This window comes from Galeopterus variegatus, unplaced genomic scaffold, assembly GCF_000696425.1.
Source record: "Galeopterus variegatus unplaced genomic scaffold, G_variegatus-3.0.2 Scaffold605, whole genome shotgun sequence".
Classification (NCBI taxonomy): Eukaryota; Metazoa; Chordata; class Mammalia; order Dermoptera; family Cynocephalidae; genus Galeopterus; species Galeopterus variegatus.
In genome coordinates this window covers 361479-381536 of record NW_007726716.1, presented here as the reverse complement: position 1 = coordinate 381536, position 20058 = coordinate 361479, and the positions used below count along the sequence as shown (strand labels likewise).

At 36.7% G+C, this 20058-nt stretch overlaps 1 protein-coding gene across 3 annotated transcripts in view; it reads right to left on the bottom strand.

Moving 5' to 3' along the window:
• The window catches only part of MRPS27 (mitochondrial ribosomal protein S27), an 88384-nt gene that overhangs the window by 54041 nt on the left and 14285 nt on the right, over positions 1–20058 (bottom strand). For all 3 annotated transcript variants that reach the window (XM_008570471.1, XM_008570473.1, XM_008570472.1), the window contains exons 3-4: positions 10749–10819; positions 8489–8547 (exon numbers count right to left, since the gene is read on the bottom strand). In XM_008570471.1, coding sequence (XP_008568693.1) covers positions 8489–8547; positions 10749–10819 — 130 coding nt within the window. The remainder of the gene's footprint in view (positions 1–8488; positions 8548–10748; positions 10820–20058) is intronic.

The following is a 20058-nucleotide window of genomic DNA, read 5'->3' as shown; positions in this document are numbered from 1 at the left end:
TGGCTTTAGAAATCCCTTCTAAAAAGACATGAATCACTTGGCTTATAGACATGAAATCCGTCCTCATGTACTTCCATCTTGAATTCCATCAGAATTTAAATCTGCCTTCAACGGAAAAACAATGACTACTGACTTCCACAAAATCAATATCTCCCTTTACATTCTTTATAATCTTCCCTTTTCCCTTTCTAAATATATACTAGACACTCCATACACATTTCTTGAATTGATACATGTATTATTAATGTAGAGAAATGAGGAACAGTATGTGTGTATATACACACATACACACACAAAAGAGGTGATTCTGACGTTGATGTGGAATGGAAAGGACCTCAACTAGCCAAAACAACTTTGAAAAAGAACAAATTGGAGGACTTACACTACCTGATTTTAAGAGTTATTTTAAAACTACAATTATCAAGATAGTGGGGTATTGGCATCAAGACAGACAATAGAACAGAGATCAATGGAACAAAACAGTCCAGAAATAGAGTCACATAACAACTTTGTACAAAGGTACAAAGGAAATTTAAAAATAGTCTTTTTAACAAGTGGCACTGATACAATTAGGCATTCTTATGCCAAAACATTAACTTTGGTTCTTACCTTGTACCATATACAAAAAATTAGTCAAAATCTATCATGGTAGACCTAATGATAAAACCTGAAACTACAAAACTTCTAAGACAAAATATAGAAGACAAATCTATGGGGTACTGGGTTCAGCAAAGATTACTTAGATGACACCAAAAGCACAATCTATAAAAAAAATTAATAAATTGGATTGCCATCAAAAATAAAAACCACTCTTTGAAAACTACTGTTAAGTGATCGATAAGAGAAGACTACAAGAAAAGGAATTCTCAAAACCCAATAATAAGAAAACAAACAACTCAACTTAAAAAATGGGCAAAAGATTTGAACACTTTACCAGAGGAGATGTCATTAGACATTAGGCAAATACAAATTAAAACCACAGTGAGATACCACTAAACACATATTGGAATGGCTTAATGTGCTGGCAAAAATGTGAAGGCACTGGAACTGCTGTTGAAATTGTAAAATGGTATAACAACTTTGGAAAAACAATTTGGTAGTTTCTTAAAAAGTTGAACGTATATCTACCATTTGCTTCAGCCACTCTATTCCTAGATATTTATCCCACAGAAATGAAAGCATACATCTATACAAAGACTTGTACATGGATGTTCATTGCAGCATGGGCTGCAAAGGACTCTTAGGACAGGAGCCCCCAGGGGTACACCTATTCATCACACCAGAGGAATGAAAGAGAGTAACCATCTAAAGTATGAAATCACTCTGGAATAGTCAGGTGGAATTAATTTAAACCAAAGTCAGAAAAATACCTTGAAGGTTCCCCCCTACCTGGCCAATGACTAGGCTCAGAATGAAATAACAAGACCAGTGGGAAGAGAAATAGAGAGCCTGAAGCAGTGGAGGTCGAGGGTTCTAACTCTTATCACAAAGCACCCGTGGATCTTGGCAAGGCATGAACTACATCCCTGACTATCTGCTATTCTGTAATACAGAGCCATTAACAATAATAAACTATCTCCTAGGCCTGTGGGAAGGACCAGAAAGAAGAACTAAATAAAGTACTTGGCAATATTAAAGTATGGAAGTGTTACTAAAAAATGCTTTAAGAGTCATTTACCTCCCCTTGGGCTCTTAATAATGTTCAAGCATAATGAGACCTGGCAATACGCTAACAGAAAATTTAAGATTGCCTTTTATTGCTGTAAAACACAACCTCTATGTCCTCAAAGGAAAATTACTACTGCGTAAACTCATGCATGCTGTTCCCTCCTAATAAACTCCCTCCTTCCTCTCTCCCTAAAGGCAGGAATGGATTCTTATAACACAGGCACCGAGTGGTGCTCCTGCTTCCAAGGAACCATCAGGGTGTTTTTGCTTCATGAAAAATGAAGCTATTTTAGTCCTTCCTTTTTAGGCTGGCTGCCAACCCGGGACCTGGAGACATGCAGGCTGCCATCTGCCTTGCCCCAGCTGTTCCTGACCTGCTATCCATCTCCAACCAGGGAGGCCTGGTATCTGCCAGGTCAGCTAAGCAACTGAAGAAAGATGCTCGAGGCCAAGAGCCAACAGGGAGGAGTATATTGGTAGCACACAGCCTGCCATGCAGCCTTAACTTCCTCTCATTGCTGGGTGGCGTGTCACTCTCCACGACAACATAGAGAGCTGTATCCTGAGGGAAACAGACCTTCCCATGGAGCTCTGCCACGATCTTTTCTTACTGTATGACAATTCAACATTCCCCACATTTTTGCTAAAAACCAAAATGCTACTTTAAAAAATATTATATTCTTAATACAGAGAATATATGTTATATACATTGGAAATTTCTATCACATCCTTCAGGAATGACCATTATGTTGCAGATTAAATCATCCATTCTGATTATTGATACTCTGATAGTAAAAGGAGCAAATTTCATACATCTCTAAACTACCATGGTCCCAAAATGATTCAAAAGCCTAAAAAAGCCTTTAGAAATGCAATTTGCAAACATCTTCAGTGAAGAAGAGGACGCCAAGTAGAAAGAAGGAATTTTTGTGGCTTGAGTTTGCATTCCATTAATGCAGTAATCAAATACTAACACAAGAATTGGGAAAGCTTGTTATAACCATGAAAGAAAAACTTTTACTCATGGCACAATTTTACCAATGACATGCAGTTTTTCTCCTGAAAATGGAGACAGAGCCTGCCTCAAGCCTCACTTGTCTGCATGTGGGCAGCACACATGGACTTGGGATGCCCTAGGCTCAGATCTACAGACCAGCTGGTCCAGGAAAGATGCTCTCCACAAAAATGACAAAGGAAAATGCTCCCATTTTAAAAAACTCCACATACGCTTGCCGTAAAATAACATGACCCCAGACAGATCCCAAAAGGGAATCTCTTGCAGAGGAAAAGCTAAGATTATGATTCTTAAAAAAGAAGCAATAACCCACAGACTATAAGAAATATAAGGGATTTCCTTTTATCCCATAATTCTTATTTCCTCCTGCTCCACCACACTCTATATCCTGGTCTTTCTAGAATCCCTTTTGCCTCATTTTCCTCTGGGATTCTTAATGATAAAACCTTGCACTGGAAAAACAATTCATTGTTGTTATAGCACTGTCCCACTAGTCACATGTGACCCTTGTGTCCTCCCTCCCCTGCTTAGGACAGGCAGTGTGTGACACTCACACTGCCTTCTGTATTAGGTGTACTCAGTTAATCTCTACATCTTAGTCTCTGCATCACTAAAATAAAGATGCAAATCTAATTCTTAGGAATGCTGTATATTTATCGTAAAGCAAAGGTTGCCTTTTTTCTTCCAAATGCCAATGAGAGGGCATGTAGGTAAGAAGTAGAAACTAATCCTCTGCCCGGAAAAAGAAAATATTTTGCTTAACTGCTTTTAAAAATTAACATAGGATAACTCTTTCAAACAAATACAAAAATACATGCAGTTAACTTCTTACGCCCACCAGTCAGATGACCACTGAACAGCCGTCTCCTGTCAGCTGCTATTAGCTGAGCTTGTCTTCCCTTCCATTTTCACAGAAACTTCTCTACTGCTACTGCTGGTAAAGAGTGTGGCTGCTCACCTCACCAAGCACTGGGTGATGGTGACAGCAAAATAAAGCAGAAATGTTCCTACTGAACTCCACCCCAGCACTGGTTTCCTGATAGATAGCATCTCAGGGCCTGTCTGAATCTTCTCACTCTCCTCTACACCTTCTTCCTGCTCCTGTAGGGAAACGTAGGAGACTGGCTGTATCTAAATTTTCACTTGGAAGACAGAACAGTTATCAACCACATGCTTGTCTTATTCTGTAAGGTATAAACTCAAATAAGAAAAGAAAGTCTTCTTTGTAAGAAGAGACAATAAAGACCCAAAATACGTCAAAAGGCCTAAGGAAAGAAGTAGGAATAAGCCTGAGCAAAAGAATCTATTTTTCAAACAAGATCTCACAGCAGGGTTCTTAACAGTTTTTTGTGTGTCTTGAACTCTGGTAATCAGATGAAGCCTGTGGAACCATTCTCAGAACTGGTTTCTCACAAAAGAAACCAATTATATTGAAATATAATTATCAAGATATAAAGTAATCCCTGAGATATAGTACCATATGCGCTGCTTTATTAATGCATGAAATAGCACTAGCTAGCAGTAGGTATAATTAATAACGTAATTTCTAAGCAACGATAAGCACAATTTTTCAAGATACCTGCAACAAATGTGATATGAAAAATCAATGATTTCCAGTAGTGAGAAAGACACAACAGATGCTGCTTATATTACAGTCATTTGTTGCCTATATTTAATTGAAGGAATGCTAAATATCATTGAGACGTTAAGTGAAAATAAAAATATAACTTTATTCTTATCCAAGTTTGCAGACCTCCCTGAATTTTCTCTGCAAACCCCAATACATAAAGCAGCTGGAGGTGCAGCTTCTCTGGCAGAAGCAGAAGCAAAAGGTGTGTGGCAGCACACCTGGCCTATCACTCTGGCCTGTCTTACCTCAACCCCATGCCCCGAGGCCCCTGGGAGAAAAGCCCTAGGGCTTCTTGGAAGATAGCTTGAAAAGCACTCATAAAGAAGTTTATTATCTAACCTGTTAAGAGTATCTATGTGAGAGCACACCCATGCCTATTTTTCCAACCTCCCCAGCTAAACTATGCATATTGTATGAAGTCCCTGGCTCAAGTCCTTTTTTTTGTTTTATTTTTTTCATTGTACATGTTTATGGGGTACAGTTGTTTCAATACATGCATAAATTGTATAATGATCTAATCAAAATAGTTAGTTAACATATCTATCACCTAAACAGTTAACATTTCTTTGTGGTTATAACATTCAAGATCCTCTTTTCTGGCTATCTTGAAACATACAATATTATTAGCTATTGTCACCCTACAGCACCAAAATTTATTCTTCCTATTTAACTGTAACTTTGTAACTTTGCACCAGTCTACCAATCTTGCCCTAGCCCCCATCCCTTTTCCTGCCTCTGGTAACTGCTATTCTGCTCTCTATTTCTCTCTATTTTACTTAACTAACCCATGATAATTTATGGAGTAAAATATGATATTTGGGTACATTCATAATGTGTGCAATGATAATATCAGGATGCTCAGTATATCCACCTCAAACATTTGTCATTTCTCTGTACCGGTTTAAGTCCTTATTTTATTTGTTTCCTACTTTTTGTTTTATTTTAGTTATGCTGTCTTGTTACAGCCCAACAGTCCTTAGTATACCTTGTTTTCCTGTTTCTTAGCTTTCATGTTTTGTTTATTTTACTTTAACCTTTCTACTGTTTTGATCACTTTTACTGTTTATTTTCCCTTTACACGCATAGAGTATTACTGAGTTTGCATTTTGGTTTTTGTCAGCCTATATAGTTTCTGGTATTCATTGCCTTAATCATCTTTAATGTTCACATTACTCTGGTTTACAGCATCACTTCCTTTCTCTTGGTGTTTTCGTGTTTTATTTATAAATAGCTGGGTAGAAGCTGATAATAGGATTCCACCTCCAACCCACCCTGGAATAGCCCACAGCCCAAATGAGAGTGTTTGGATGTTATTCTCCCTCCTGTTGTCTCAGTAGCAGCAACCTTTCTATCTCTCCTTAAAAGATCCTTGGTGACCTTTAATGTTGAAGTTCCTAAACTTTTAAAACTGTGTACTTCAGAGATTCAAAGGTTCAAATTCTCCCCCAGGCTGGGAGGATGCTAACAAGATAGCATGGGGTCAGCAGCAGCCTGAACTGCTGGATCTTGGAACTACTTATGTGTGCACCTGATACAGATGCTCAATTAGCTCACCACTCATCGTTCAAGGTTTCCTAACTTCTCTGGCTCTAGTACTCTTAACATAATCATTGGGGAGATTTGATTATGAGAAGATGAGATGTGGCAGCTACAATCTGCTAACAGAGACTGGGGTTTACAGGCTGTGGCAGGGAAGGAGTTGAGCCAATGCAAATGTCCTGCTGTGGGCCTTATGGGCTGGGGAATGAGGAATCTGAAAGCCAGGCCAGGATGAAGCTATTAATTGTCCAAGATTAAGAAGGAGCTTTTACATTTCCTCACTGGTGATTGTAAGGTTATTCTTAGATGTCTAAAGTCACTCCACAGGGATGTTAGGCATCACAACCACTGATGACCTAACTGGTCAAAATACCAAAGAGTGGTAGGTCCCTGGTCTCTACAGGATTAACATCCCTGATTTCAATTACTTGAGAGAAACTCCAAGAGTTCATAATTGTAACTTAATTTTGCTGAGGCATATGTATGTCTTGTATATTCTTTAAGGCTGGAAGGCATGAGTGAGACACTTAGCTAATGACTGAATGTCCATTATCTACATGTTGATGCAGCTTTGTAAAGTTCAACTCAGTCTCACACACACACAACAGTAATCTCATGAAGTCATAAAAATGTTTTTCTTTTAAAAAAAAAATAAGCTAAGAGCCAATTTTCTTGGTAATGGAAGGGAGGAAAAAGAATAGAACTAAAAAATGATCTGATAGCTAGAATATTTTTCATGAAAGCAAGAATGGGATGTCAAATCAAACAGTGGCTCAACTTTATCGTGGACAAGAGTCCTCTATATGATCTATATAGAAATGGAAATAGTGATTTTACGAAACTCTCATTAAGAGTCTAGGCCACACAAAACTGGACATCTTGTGAAAAATTTATCATAAAACTAGACATCATATGAAAAATTAAACCTTGAAGGACTCAAATTTCTCAGTTATACTTTAATGTATGAGGACAGGGACAGAGTCTAACTTATTTATCACTATATGCCCAAGACCTTGGACAGGGCCTGGGTACATAATAGGTGCCCAGTAAATACTTGTTGAATGCTGAATCACTGAAATCAATTATATGCTACAAAAGTCCTTATAAATTTGGGACACATTAATTCCAAGACTACGGCACTGTGTCTCACAGAATGGAATTTTAAGAAAGTTTCTATTTAGAAATTGGAACTATTTTTTGCATTTTGCCAGGAACAAAGCAAAAGAATGAAAACTGTCCAGATGCCAGCCCCAAAACACCCTTCACCATGGACAAAACTAATTACCAAAGCAGCCCTATGGCCAGTCCCAAAGAGTCACTAACAGAAGACAGGGCTTATTTGCATCAAGGGATACATTTATGTGTATTGTAATGAAGTGTAAGAGGGCACTTGCAATTATGATTTTAGGACTAAAAATTTAAACTTAGGACATTGTCAAAGGCAATCTCAGATTTAGAATAAATGTTTTTTAAGGTGTGGAATCTAGTCTACTTGAGATTTATATTTAAACAGAAAGCAACAAAAACGTGGTAGAATATATCCAATTCAGAAATAAAAAAAAAAAAAGAAGACTCATTACTATTTAGCAAAATAAAATAAAATAAAATTGAGTAAATTTTCACTAAGATAAGAGTAAGCTTTTAAAAAGGCACCTAGATGGAAATAACTAAAAATTCTCTTGATGAAAACAAAGCAAAATCAAACAGCAAACTCTAATGCAATGCTTACTGAAAGCATTTTAAATTTCAGTTTGAATCTAATACTTGGAACACAGGAATTTGAACAAATCATAAATCAGATTTTTAAAATTGAAATCTCAATAAAAAATGAGTTGTATGGTATCATTCTGAGAGATATATTTGATAGGTGAAAAATCAACTTAAGGATAAATCATAATTTATTTGACTAGTCTTTATTAACAAGCATTAGGTTATTCCAGTCTTTTGCCACTGTAGATAATGCTATACTAAACATACTTCTTTGTACACGAGTGAATATCTGCAGTTCACAATGAAATTGTTCGCAGCTGTGAGAAAGAATGAAATAAATGTGGTAATACAGACAACATTTTAAAAATAAAGTGGAAACTGAAAATAGGTGCTGAATAGTTCATACAGAGTATATTTCCATCTGTGTAAAAAAGGGAGAGAGTTTCACCTATCAGATTGGCAGAAAACCCAAAATATGAAAGTACCCCTTTGTTGACCAAATTGTAAAAACAGGGCTGTCTCATACATTACTAGTGGGAATGTAAACTAGTAAAACCTCAATGGAAAGCAATTTGGCAATCTAATTAAAATTACAAAAGTATATATTCATGAGAATTATGTGCAAAATTACATATGTACAAATTTATTAATAAATATATAACATTATATATGACAATCATACAAAAAAGAACCTTCAATAGTGAACTTATTTAAATAATATACTCATTAGAAATTAATATATTCATAGTATGGAATATGACACAGTTATAAAAAATGAGGAAACTATATACTCACATGGAAAGATCTCTACAACAAAAACTTAAAAAGCAAGGTGTGTAACATTACATATAATATATACCACCTTTTGTGTTAAAAAGGGGTGTGAAATATCACAGAGTCATAGCCAAATCAAATGGAAAACTTACTTGTAAAGGTAATACTCTGCATGGTCCACCTCTTCTCGAGATGAAATGTTGTCCACAAACTAAAAGACAGAAAAAAAACCCTTATTGAATACAAATTATGTTATATATTTGGCTTGGTTCACATACTGACCATAAAAAGGACAGAATACCCATTTTATTGGAACAATATTCATACTTTGTCAAACAATGTTCACATGGTACGGCCCCATCTTTGAAATCGTTTCATGCTAATGTAAGGAATATTTTCTATTTGTAAAACAACCTTGATCAGAAAAACTGACTAAAAGCCAAACAAGAACCTTGCCTTGCTGAGAATAAGAGGACAGATAGAGCTCCTACTACATTTATAACTAGTCATCACCCTTTATCTTGAAAGCCTGATATCTTCTCTATGTTCCAAGCTCCAAATACATGGCAAACATGGCTGAAAGGATGAAGACTCCAATGGCTGAAAAAATATTGCCCAGATCATAAAAATCTAAATTTAGAGAACTCAGTCTTGTAACCATTTTTCCTACTCTAAGTTATGCTATGAACTTATCAATCTATGATTCCTCTACCAACAAAGTCTCCCTCCAAACAATAAAATCCCTGAGTATGCTCCTTAACTACAGTTCAAATAAACAAACAGAAAGAATTATTCCAAGGATGGAGTAAAGAGTATAGACTAAGAGGCAAAAAAGGTAGAGTAAGATATAATGCAGGTTATGAATATAATTAAAACCTTATGAAGAGAGAGAGAATAAAAAGAGGGGGGAGGCTTTCTAATAATTCCTAAGACTTACTGCATGTTATGAATATAATTAAAACCTCATCAAAAGAGAGAGGAGAATAAAAAGAGGGAGACTTTCTAATAATGCCTAAGACTATGGATTTAAATTTAGAACTCCACTATGGGACGGATAAAATGTGGTTCAAACACTGGACCTGAGGTTGAGAACCAGCTCTCCTGATTGCTTGCTGTGTGGCATAAACAGATGGCACAGCCCCTGTGGGATTTAGTTGCTCCATCTGCATGTACAGAATAAAGGCACCTGCCTTGAAGAGTACGGGGCACCCATGAGAAAATGTATGTGAAAGCTCTTTAAACCTTGAAGTACTACCTAAGCAAATATCAGGTATTATGTATAGAATACAGAAGTTTTATCCATCATGTAAGAGATGAACAAGTGGCCTTTCAGTTCTCCTCCAATATGCCAATTATGAGTCTATAAAATTTAAGTCGTGACCAGTTAAATTGTATCCTACTGAAGAAAGGACCAGGATTAAAAAGGAAGATGATTTCTTTCCTTTCCCTCTTCTAGATTTAATAATACCTTGAATTTTACAATGCCATTAATTTCTACAAAAAGCTTTCATAACTAAGATCTCATTTCAGCATCACATCATCTCTGCAAGGAAGACACTGTTGTTCCCATACTAGAAATAAGAAAATTGAGGGGCCCTGTTGCCTAATATCACAAAGTGAATTCTTGATAAAGGTAAGGCCAGATATATTTGGGGAAGCAATAGAAAAGAATTTTGATTCCTGTATTTAAATCCCAATTTTTCCAATTATAAGCTGTGTGAACTTGGGAAAGTTATTAAACCATACTATGTTTTACATGGAAAAATGGAGAGAGGATGCTTATCTCATATGGCTGCTGTAAGAACAGAAATAATCTACGTTAAGAAACTAACACAATAAGTGGCATAGGTGTTCAGTAATGGTTACTGTCAATTACCTGATTCTGAGCCTAACATTATTCCTCTGTCTACTGCTTTGTAGCAATTTAACATTAATGTTAATATTCACCCCTTTATAGATTTTCTCTGCTACCAAAAACACTTCCCGTACTAACAAGTAAATATTATTGCTTTGAAGGACATATCAACATAAAAAAAAAAATCATGGTATCATACAGCAAAATATCATATCCTGAAAAAATTAAAATAAATCATATACAAAACAGTGATTACTAACAAGCCTGGTAAATTTATTACCTTTTATTTTGGCCAAAGAAATTTGCTTCTACACCATAAAATATCTATTAGTAACTACAAAAACATATCAGACTCTGGAAAAATATGACGGTGCTTCAAAAAGTTCATGGAAAAATAGAATCAAAAGAGAATATGAACCTTTCCATGAACTTTCTGAAGTACCATCATATTTCCTACGAAAAGTACTCTTTATCTACATAGCCTTGTCTATATAAAGAGACCTTCTTACTTTCTTCCTTCCTCTTCTTTGGAAATATAAATGTTTAAATTTTCTTACCCGTGATACTGTTAAAGAACTAACAGGCAACTTCCTGTCATATGTTTTATCCATTAAAGATGCGAGATCAGCTGTGAAGACAAAGAAGGAAAAAGAACTTTGTGAAACATACACATTTCTTTAGAAGAATTTAACAGATACAACTCCTGCCAGAAGGCTACCAACATTATGAAATCAGTATTAAAACAGATGCTCTTTCTTGCTCTTTTTAAAAAAACATTAAAGAGGATAAAGAAATATTAGTAACATTTTAAAAATGATTTAACTGAAATAAGTTACCAAAAATTTTTTAGCATACATTTAGCTTTTAAAAATAGATCAATAAATTATCTCTGGAAGGGGGCACAAGAAAGTGGGTGTTTGGTTGGTTGGTTGGTTTTTTAAGGAAGTTACTTTTGACAGACTTCAGGAAAAGAAATTAGATAATGGGAGACCAAGGGAAGGAGACTTTACATTGCTTACACATTTATTCCTTTTGCATTTTGAAATATATTAAATATATTAGCTATATATCAGGAAAACATATTAGCTATTCAAAAAATTAAAACACTGACATTTATCAAGTGACTTGTATACATTCCCTGAACAAATCAGAGAACAACTCTGGCTATACTTGATGATTTTTGGCCTGAACTATTCCTATTTTGGTTCCTTTTAGTAAAATATCCATAGCAATACTTGGTATTTGTGAGATTACACTTTTGTCTCAGAATCTAAAAAGATCTGAAATCCTATGCAACATACTCTACGAAATGTTTATTTCACATCTTGTCAATGCTTCTCACATTACAATGTTTCTTTTCCTTCTCTCACTTTCACTCTCAGCTCATGATTTTGTCTCATTTCACTGAGAAAACAGAAGTAACCAAGAGAACTTCATCCCCTAGCATCAAGACTATCAGGCTTATAGCCTATATACTCCGTCTTATATTCTGTTACAATGAATGAATGGTATTAAACAAACAACGCTACCCTGCCCTATAACTCTTATAGCTACTTCCTTTCTCTGCTCCTCTTAACAGCAAGACTCCTCCAGAGTCACCTCTGATATAACTGTTACTACTTCCTTAGCTCCCACTCTTCAATTCACTCAAATTAGATTGGTTTCCATCACTCCACTTGCACCAATAACACCTCCACATTGTTAAATTCAGTGGTTAATTCTCTGTCCTCATCTTACTTGACCTCTCAGTAGCATTTAATATACTTGACTCCTCTATCATTCATGAAATATTCTGTTGTTTTCTCTCTTTCTTGGGTTCCTTTGCAGGATCTCCTCTTCTTGACTTCTAAATGTTGCAATGTTTCAGTATGTCTCAGTAGCAGAATAAGTAGACTCTTTCCTTCACAGTCCCTAAGTGATCTCCTTCTCTTCCAAGTCTCTTTAATCATCATCTACAGATTGTTGACTTCACATGTATGTGCATATAGGCTGACCCTGACTTCTGCCTTTAAACTCCAGACTTATATTTCCATCTGCATAGGTGAAATCTCCATTTGGGTGCCTAATAGGCATCTAACATTTGCAAAAGAACAAAATTACTACAAATTTAGTTGAAGATTTCAGTTGGCTTTACTGTGATTCTAGAATCAGGCAACACATTATTCCATAAAATAGAATAAGTGTTCCCATGAGCCAATTAGAGGAGGTTGGCTTTATAGACAGAAAAAGACTAAAGAAAGCAGAAACAAAGAACAAAAAAGCAGATTGGCCATTTCAAAGTTACTTTCCTTGTAAGGTGGGGACAGGAAGACAGAACAATAGAAAAATAACATCAGGTTATTTCAGGCTCTCTCTTCTGTGTGAGGATTAAAACATAAGGAACTTCATTATCGTACCTATTGAAGATTTAAACTGGCCTGTTGGGAAAATTATTTGTTATCTTTCTCCTGACTTCTGGGAAGTGACATGGCACTTAGCAGTGGTGACTCCATCTTGATTTTTTAGCCTGGTCTTTTGGGGCATAGTGTAGGTAAGAACTTAGTCTAAAACAATGGGCTCCTATAATTTTTACTTAACACACTACATGTCTTAATTTCTCTTCCTCTCTGCACTTGCACTTGCTTTGCCCATCTCAATAAACAACCATTCTTGATCCCATTCTTTTTCACACTCTATAACCATTTTGTTAACAAATCCTATAGGCTATAGATTTGAAATATAAATATATATTTCTCATTACTGCCACTGCTAAGCCACCAGTATCTCTCACGTCCTGACCTTTCTTTAACTATTGCCCCTCACCCTTACAATCTAATTTCCACCCAGCAGTCTGAATGAGCTTTTAAAATGATAAATCAGATACTGCCATTCTCCTTTCATCAACCAGACAGTAATTTCCTACTACACTTAGAATAAAATCCAAAATACTTTCTAGGACCTACAAATCTGTTTTTTGTCTCTTACAGTAGAAGTAAAATCCATGAAGGCAAGGACTGAATTCACTGATATATCCTCAGTCTCTAGAACAGTTCCATAAAAGGTACTCAGTAAATATGTAAACAAATGAGTAAAATAAAGGAGGGAAAAAAAATAAGTAATTGGATTTCCAACGTTTTATTTTAACTCCTTGGTTGAAGAAGGAGACACTCAGAGACAATCAAGTAACAAGTATTTGTTGAAGACCTGTTGTTTTGCATTTATTCATTTTTTCCTCTCCTTTCCCTGGGGTAATGATCTCAGTGACTCAGTAGTGACCAGAGGAAAACAAATTTGCAAAACCTCTAAAACCGGATATGATATAAAAGTACTGTAATTTGCTTTCCTTATAACTATCTTAAAGGTGACTAAAAATGTAAAAAAAAAAAAAAATGACCAAAGAAGTCATTAAAACCCCTTATTGTTAAATCTACTTGTTCACAGATGCCAAGCAGATTTTCATAGTACCAAATCTTTATGATCACTTCATAATAGAGGCTCTGAGTTGAGATGACAGGCAATGTAAGGAATCACCTCTTTTTACTTAAAATTTATACTTTAACTTAAAAAAAAAACAGTATCATGACCTACTGGCCTAATTAAACTGGTGCACAGGCCCCCACTGCCTTGTGGGTTTCGCATAGGTGCACAATGTATAACCAAATACGGGACTGAGTTGGCTTCACTGATCACCTCTACAGTGTGGTAACTCAAGATTCCACTTGAATCCTCACAACAAGGCATCTTCAATCAAGTGAAATTGGCCGAGGCCTCAAAAAAAAAAAAAAAAAAAAAAAAGCAACAGCTGCAGAGCCGGCATCCGCTGGATAATATTTGCATATTTCAAATCAGAGAAAGGTTTGCTGCTAAATATACTATGTGACCAATCACCTCACATTAATAGCACTGGTGTGATGAATGAGGCAGAAAACTGCATAAGGCAGGGATGACCGAGAAAGCTGGGACAGCTGCGGTGTGCAGAGGAGCAACGCCACAGGATTCTGGACAGTGGGCTTCCAGTCAAAAGTCACACTTCATGTTTCAGTGAAGGGCCAGCAGATGCCCAGGTTTAGTTCAAAGGGATGTGCCAAAGAAGAAGCTTTTTTGCCCATTACTCAGCTTCTCAGGTGCACACACTGCTGCTGATGGTTGCAGACAACAAAGACCATATGGTGAAAATGGGTCTGAAATTTGAATTCTTCATTTAACAAAACTGTACCAACAATGTGGAAGTATGTCCAGAAAATGAAATGTCTACTAGTATAAAAGTGCCCTTCTAGTTTGAAGACAATGCCACTGATGATCTAAGGACATAAAAGATTTTGAGGACCCTGTGGTATTCGGAGTGTGGGAGTGTAATAGCACGCATACCTGGTTGAGGATCTGAATCACCTGAGGGGCTTTAGAACTTCAGATTCCTAGCATCTCACAGCTGAGGGATATTCTAATTCTGTAGGTTTGAGGAAAACCAGGTATCCAAAATTTTAAACAATGGCTCAAAGAGACTGTGGTGCAGCCATTCAAGCATTGGAATCATTTTTGTTTGGTACTACCATGGAAGGAACACAAAATAAGTCCTGGATGTTGCCTGTAAACTCAAAGAAGATATTAAACAAAAATCTGTTTCTGGAATAAGATGGATTAAATATTCTTTAAAAAATTCCCCCTACTATAAAAATAAAACAGCTAAATATTTTAAAAAATTTTTTTAAATATATGACTGAGCTTTCAGGAAGGTAAGATGTAACTGTCATATTTGTCAGAGGCCAAAGGCAAGAACTTGGAGTGTTAAAGTGAGTAATGAGGGTAGCAGTCTAAGAGCTTTGGTTCTGATGACTTCTGGGGGACTGAGGATAAGAACAAGACTTTTGTAAGATGAGAAGCTGCTTCAGACATCCACAGGTAAAGCCAGGACCACCTAGGGCTACACCTGTGGTGAGAAGGTAAACTAGAAAATAATGTACCCTACAAAGTCAACAGCAAGGACCATTGTTTCCTGAGGATTCTAAACTCACTAAGTCAGCACTCACACCTCTTTGGGGACTGAATTCATGCTTCCTATGTGATCCAAAATATACCAAGCTTAGAATTTTGTTTAAAGAGTTGATTTTACTACATAAAATTCTAAAAAATGCAAACTAATCTATAGTGACAAAAAAGCACATCAGCACTTGCCTGGGAATTTGGGGTGTGGTGCAGGAAGAGGAAAGAGGGAAGAATTACGAAGGAAGAGGAGAAAACTTGGGACGGTGACAGATATGCTCATTATCTTGGCTGTAGCAATGATTTCATGGACATATACACCTGCACATATGTCAAAACATCAAATTGTACACTTTAAATACATGCAGTTTACTTTACATAAAAAAGATACCTCAAAGCTGTAAAAAAGAAACAAAAAATAAGTTAAAGGACAGATTAGACACAGCTGAGGTGAGAATTAGTGAACTGAAAGGTAGATCTAAAAGAAATTATACAGAATGCAGTAAAGATAAAAGTGAGAAGTATGACAGGAGTTATGCAATATAGAGAATAGAATAAGAAGGTCTAAAATACATTTAATTGAATCTCCAAAAGAAGATATAATAAAGAGAATGGGGAGAGGTAATACATGATGAGATAACAGCTGAGAATTTTTTAGAACTGATAAAAGATGAAGGCTTTCAGATTCAGTTAACACATAAAATCTCAAGTCAAATAAGTAAAATTAAACCTACTCTCATGATACATTATTATGAAACTAGAAAAATGGGAGGATCTTAAAAGTGGCCAGAAAGAAAATTATGTACAATGGAAAAATAACTACATCAGCAGGTGTTTTCTCAGTGGGAATGATGAAAGAAAATAGAATAAGATGTTCAAAATGTTGGGAATAAATATTATCAACCTGGAATCACATATCGCTGTGGTTTGAATATGACCCCCAAAGTTTGTGTTGGAAACTTAATCCCCATTGCAACAGAGAGTTGGGACCTTTAAGAAGTGATTAGGTCCTGAGGGCTCTGTCCTCATGCCATTACGGCAGGATTAATGCCATTATAGCAGGAGTAGGTCCCTGATAGAAAGGATGAGTTCCTCTCCACAGAACCCCACCCCACCCCAACCCCACCTCATGTGAGCACATGGCTTTTGCCTTTCCACCATGGAATTACACAGCAAGCAAGAAGGCCCTCATAAGATACCTGCACCTTGATATTACACTTCCCAGCCTCCATAACAGTGAGAAATAAACTTCTTCTCTTTATAAGTTACCCAGTCTTTGGTATTCTGTTATAGCAACACAAAATGGACTAAGACCCACGTTCAGCAAAATTATCTTTTAAGAATAAGAGCAAAATAAAGACAGTTTTGGACAAACAAAAAAAAAATTTATTAGCAACAAACACAGACTAAAGGAACTTCTTAGAAGTTGTGCTTTTAGAGATGTGTTTTAAGAAGAAAAATGATCCTTTAGAGAAGATTTAAGATGCTAGAAAGAATGGTGATTAAATAAAATTGGTTAAACTTAGGGGAAAATTGACTTTAAAATAACAATGTGTGTGTGTCTAGACTTAAAATGTTCTAAAGGAGAGCAGAGTGAGATAAACATTAGAACTTAAGTTAAATATGTGTGTTAGAAGTTATAATGCGGGCCGGCCCGTGGCTCACTCGGTAGAGTGCGGTGCTGATAACACCAAGGCCCCGGGTTCAGATCCCATATAGGGATGGCCGGTTCGCTCACTGGCTGAGTGTGGTGATGACAACACCAAGTCAAGGGTTAAGATCCCCTTACCGGTCATCTTATAAAAAAAAAAAAAAAAGAAGTTATAATGCAACAGTCTCTAAAAGAGTAGATGGTTACAGCATGGTGTTATAACAGCAAGGTCAAGGGTTTAGATCTTCACACCAGCTGGTTGAAAAAAAAGAATAAAAGAGTAGAAATTGTACATAAAATTCTCACTGTACATAAAATTCTCAGAAAGAAAATGGCAATCTCCTCAATAATGACACAATCTGTTGTACAGATGTGCTGGGAAAGAAGCTTCATAAAAGAGGGTGGTCTCTAGGTTAAAGTTCTGATGAGGAAGGACACTGAAGAAAAGACGGACCCTCTATTGACTCCTGGCAGCTTAATTGAGAAATGGTTTCACTTTTTTTTTTTTTCTTTTTTCATGTCCGGCAACGGGATCGCAACCCTCGGTGTTGCTCCCGCACCTCACTCAGCCAGTGAGCGGGAACCGGTCTGTATGTGGGATCCGAACCCTCGGCGGGAGCGCCACCGCGCTCCCAAGCGGCGCACTGTAGCAGTGCGCCACTGGGCCGGCCCTGGTTTCACTTTTTCATGACTTCCATGTAATGTTACTGTTACCCATTCAGATAACACCACTAAGCTCTTTCTGTGCTTAGGGCCATCTGTGCACCTTATCTAAGTTATGTAATAAAGAAACAGATATAAGTTATCATTGTCCTTCCTAGAAGAAGTGATCTCAGAAAATACAGACTGAAAGTTGTTTTGGTTCCCCATATTTTAAAAGAAAAACAAAGATAAATCAATTAATTAATTAATTAAAAAAGAAAAACAAGGGCCGGCCCAGTGGCGCACTGCTACAGTGCGCCGCCTGGGAAGTGCGGCGGCGCTCCCGCCGAGGGTTCGGATCCCACATACAGACCGGCCGCTCACTGGCTGAGTGAGGAGCGGGGGCAACACTGAGGGTTGCGATCCCGTTGCTGGTCCCGGTCCGGTACGGGCGCGACACTGAGGGTTGCGATCCATTGCCGGTCACGAAAAAAGACAAAAAGACAAAAAAAAAAGAAAAACAAGGATAGATGGCATATACACAGAAATAACAGAATGAAGTATGGAAAACTAACCTAGGAATCTGTTTGGAGACAGATTTTTAAATTTCTTTCTATTTGTCTCTTTGTCACCACAAGCTTTAAAACAAATAAATCTAATAAAGGAAAAATATGAAAGCAAGCTTTGTATACATATATACTAAGAAAATAAGACTAAAGAAGGATGATATGCACAAGTCAGATGCACCTCTAGAACTGCCAGCAGATGGCAAATATGAAACCTAGTAATTGAATAGATGTCATAGAGATGCAAATACAAAATTGACAAAAGTTAGAAAAGCAGCTCCAAGAAATCTCCATCAGGCCTCAAGAGCACGATATGAAAAATTACTACTACAAGCCAAAGGTCTTCACAGCCAAAATGACACAGCAAAACTAAACCTCAACTAAAATGGGAGAAATGTCTATAAGAGACAGACCTGATTTCAAATATGTCAATGGTATAATACTCTTTGGACTCAGAAAGGGTGTTCTCACACATAAAAAAAAAAAAAACAGAAACAAAGGAAAAATAGTAACTGAAACCAAAAGGTGTCCCTTACTTTATGATGACTTATAAATTGAAAAATTAGAAATAACATATTTAATTCAGTAGAGCTCATGAATCTAATTCAGTTCAAGTCACCTGAGCCCTTGCCCCATAGCTAGGTGACTCAAGCAAACCTCCTCTCACGGAACCCAAGGCACATCCCCATCAGGCCTGCCCTCCTACCAGCACCCCAATTCTCCCAGGGTTTTCTCTTGAGTCCTATTCACTGTGGGCCCTATTCTGTAGTCCAACAGCTGCTAACTGGTTAATGCTGATAACTTTCACCCTGTACCTCCCCAACAGATATGCAAATTAGTGGAGGAATTTCAGAGACAGTGCTTTAATTCAATCTTTATTTTAGCCAAAGGGAGGTCCAGTACAGAAACAGTCAAAAAGTGAAATCTTCTGACTGATGCAGGAAAGCCCAAGAACTCCTAAGGCCCTACAGAGCACAACTGGAGAACTAAGGCTCTCTCAGTAAAAACATCAACTGCAGTGGATTAAAATGTCTCAACTGTTTAAATCCATGACTTTATAATGACATTAAAAAAAATAAACCCTCAACGATCATCTTTGGAGGATATTTTGAAAACTGCTTCTTTTATACAAACTATACCACAGGATAAGTAAACTGTTGATGAAGAGAAGTTCTCTTATAAAATTTTCAAGGTAATAAATGAAGAAATTATAGAAGTGAATAGCAACTGTTTGGAGCTCCTAATGAAATAATGGATCTAAGCAATGATCGTGAGCGACCTTTTTTTTTTTTCCTAAAAATGACTGGTAAGGGGCTCTTAACCCTTGACTTGGTGTTATCAGCACCACGATCTCCCAAGTGAGCCACGGGCTGGCCCTATGAGTGGCCTTTAACATCACAGAGGGACAACCAAATACTGTGTGCTCCCTGACAAACAAAACAAAACCAGAAACAAAAAACAAGCCCTGAATCTGATCAAGCCTTTTTCTCCAACTACTAGTTTTATAGGACATATGGAAGGTAGAGGAACATGTTAAACACCACTGTAACAGATGAAATCAGCAAATCTAGGATGTGGGAAACTCTACAAAAGACTTGTTTTCTTTGACAAATAAATTGCAAGTGAGCGAGCGAGAGAGAGAGAACCTATAGATTAAAAGATACTTAAGAGCCATCTCAACACATTGCAACATACGGACCTTATCAGGATCCCATTTCAACAAAGTATAAATTAAAAACAAAAATAAGACATTTGGGCAAATGTGAACATTGATGGAATATTTAATGATGTCAAGAAATTAATAATTTTTAGATATTAGAACAGTACTAGAGTTATGTTTTTTAAAATTTTATCTTTTAGAGGTACATATCAACAAACATAAAATAATGTGACAATTACGATTTATTACAAAGTAATCTGGTATGGGGTTGGGGGATTGATGAAACAATATTGGCAGGGAATTGGTAACTGCTGAAGCTGGGTGACAGTACATGGGGGCTTCTACTCTCTCTACTTTTGTATATTTTCCTAGAAAAAAAGATTTAAAAA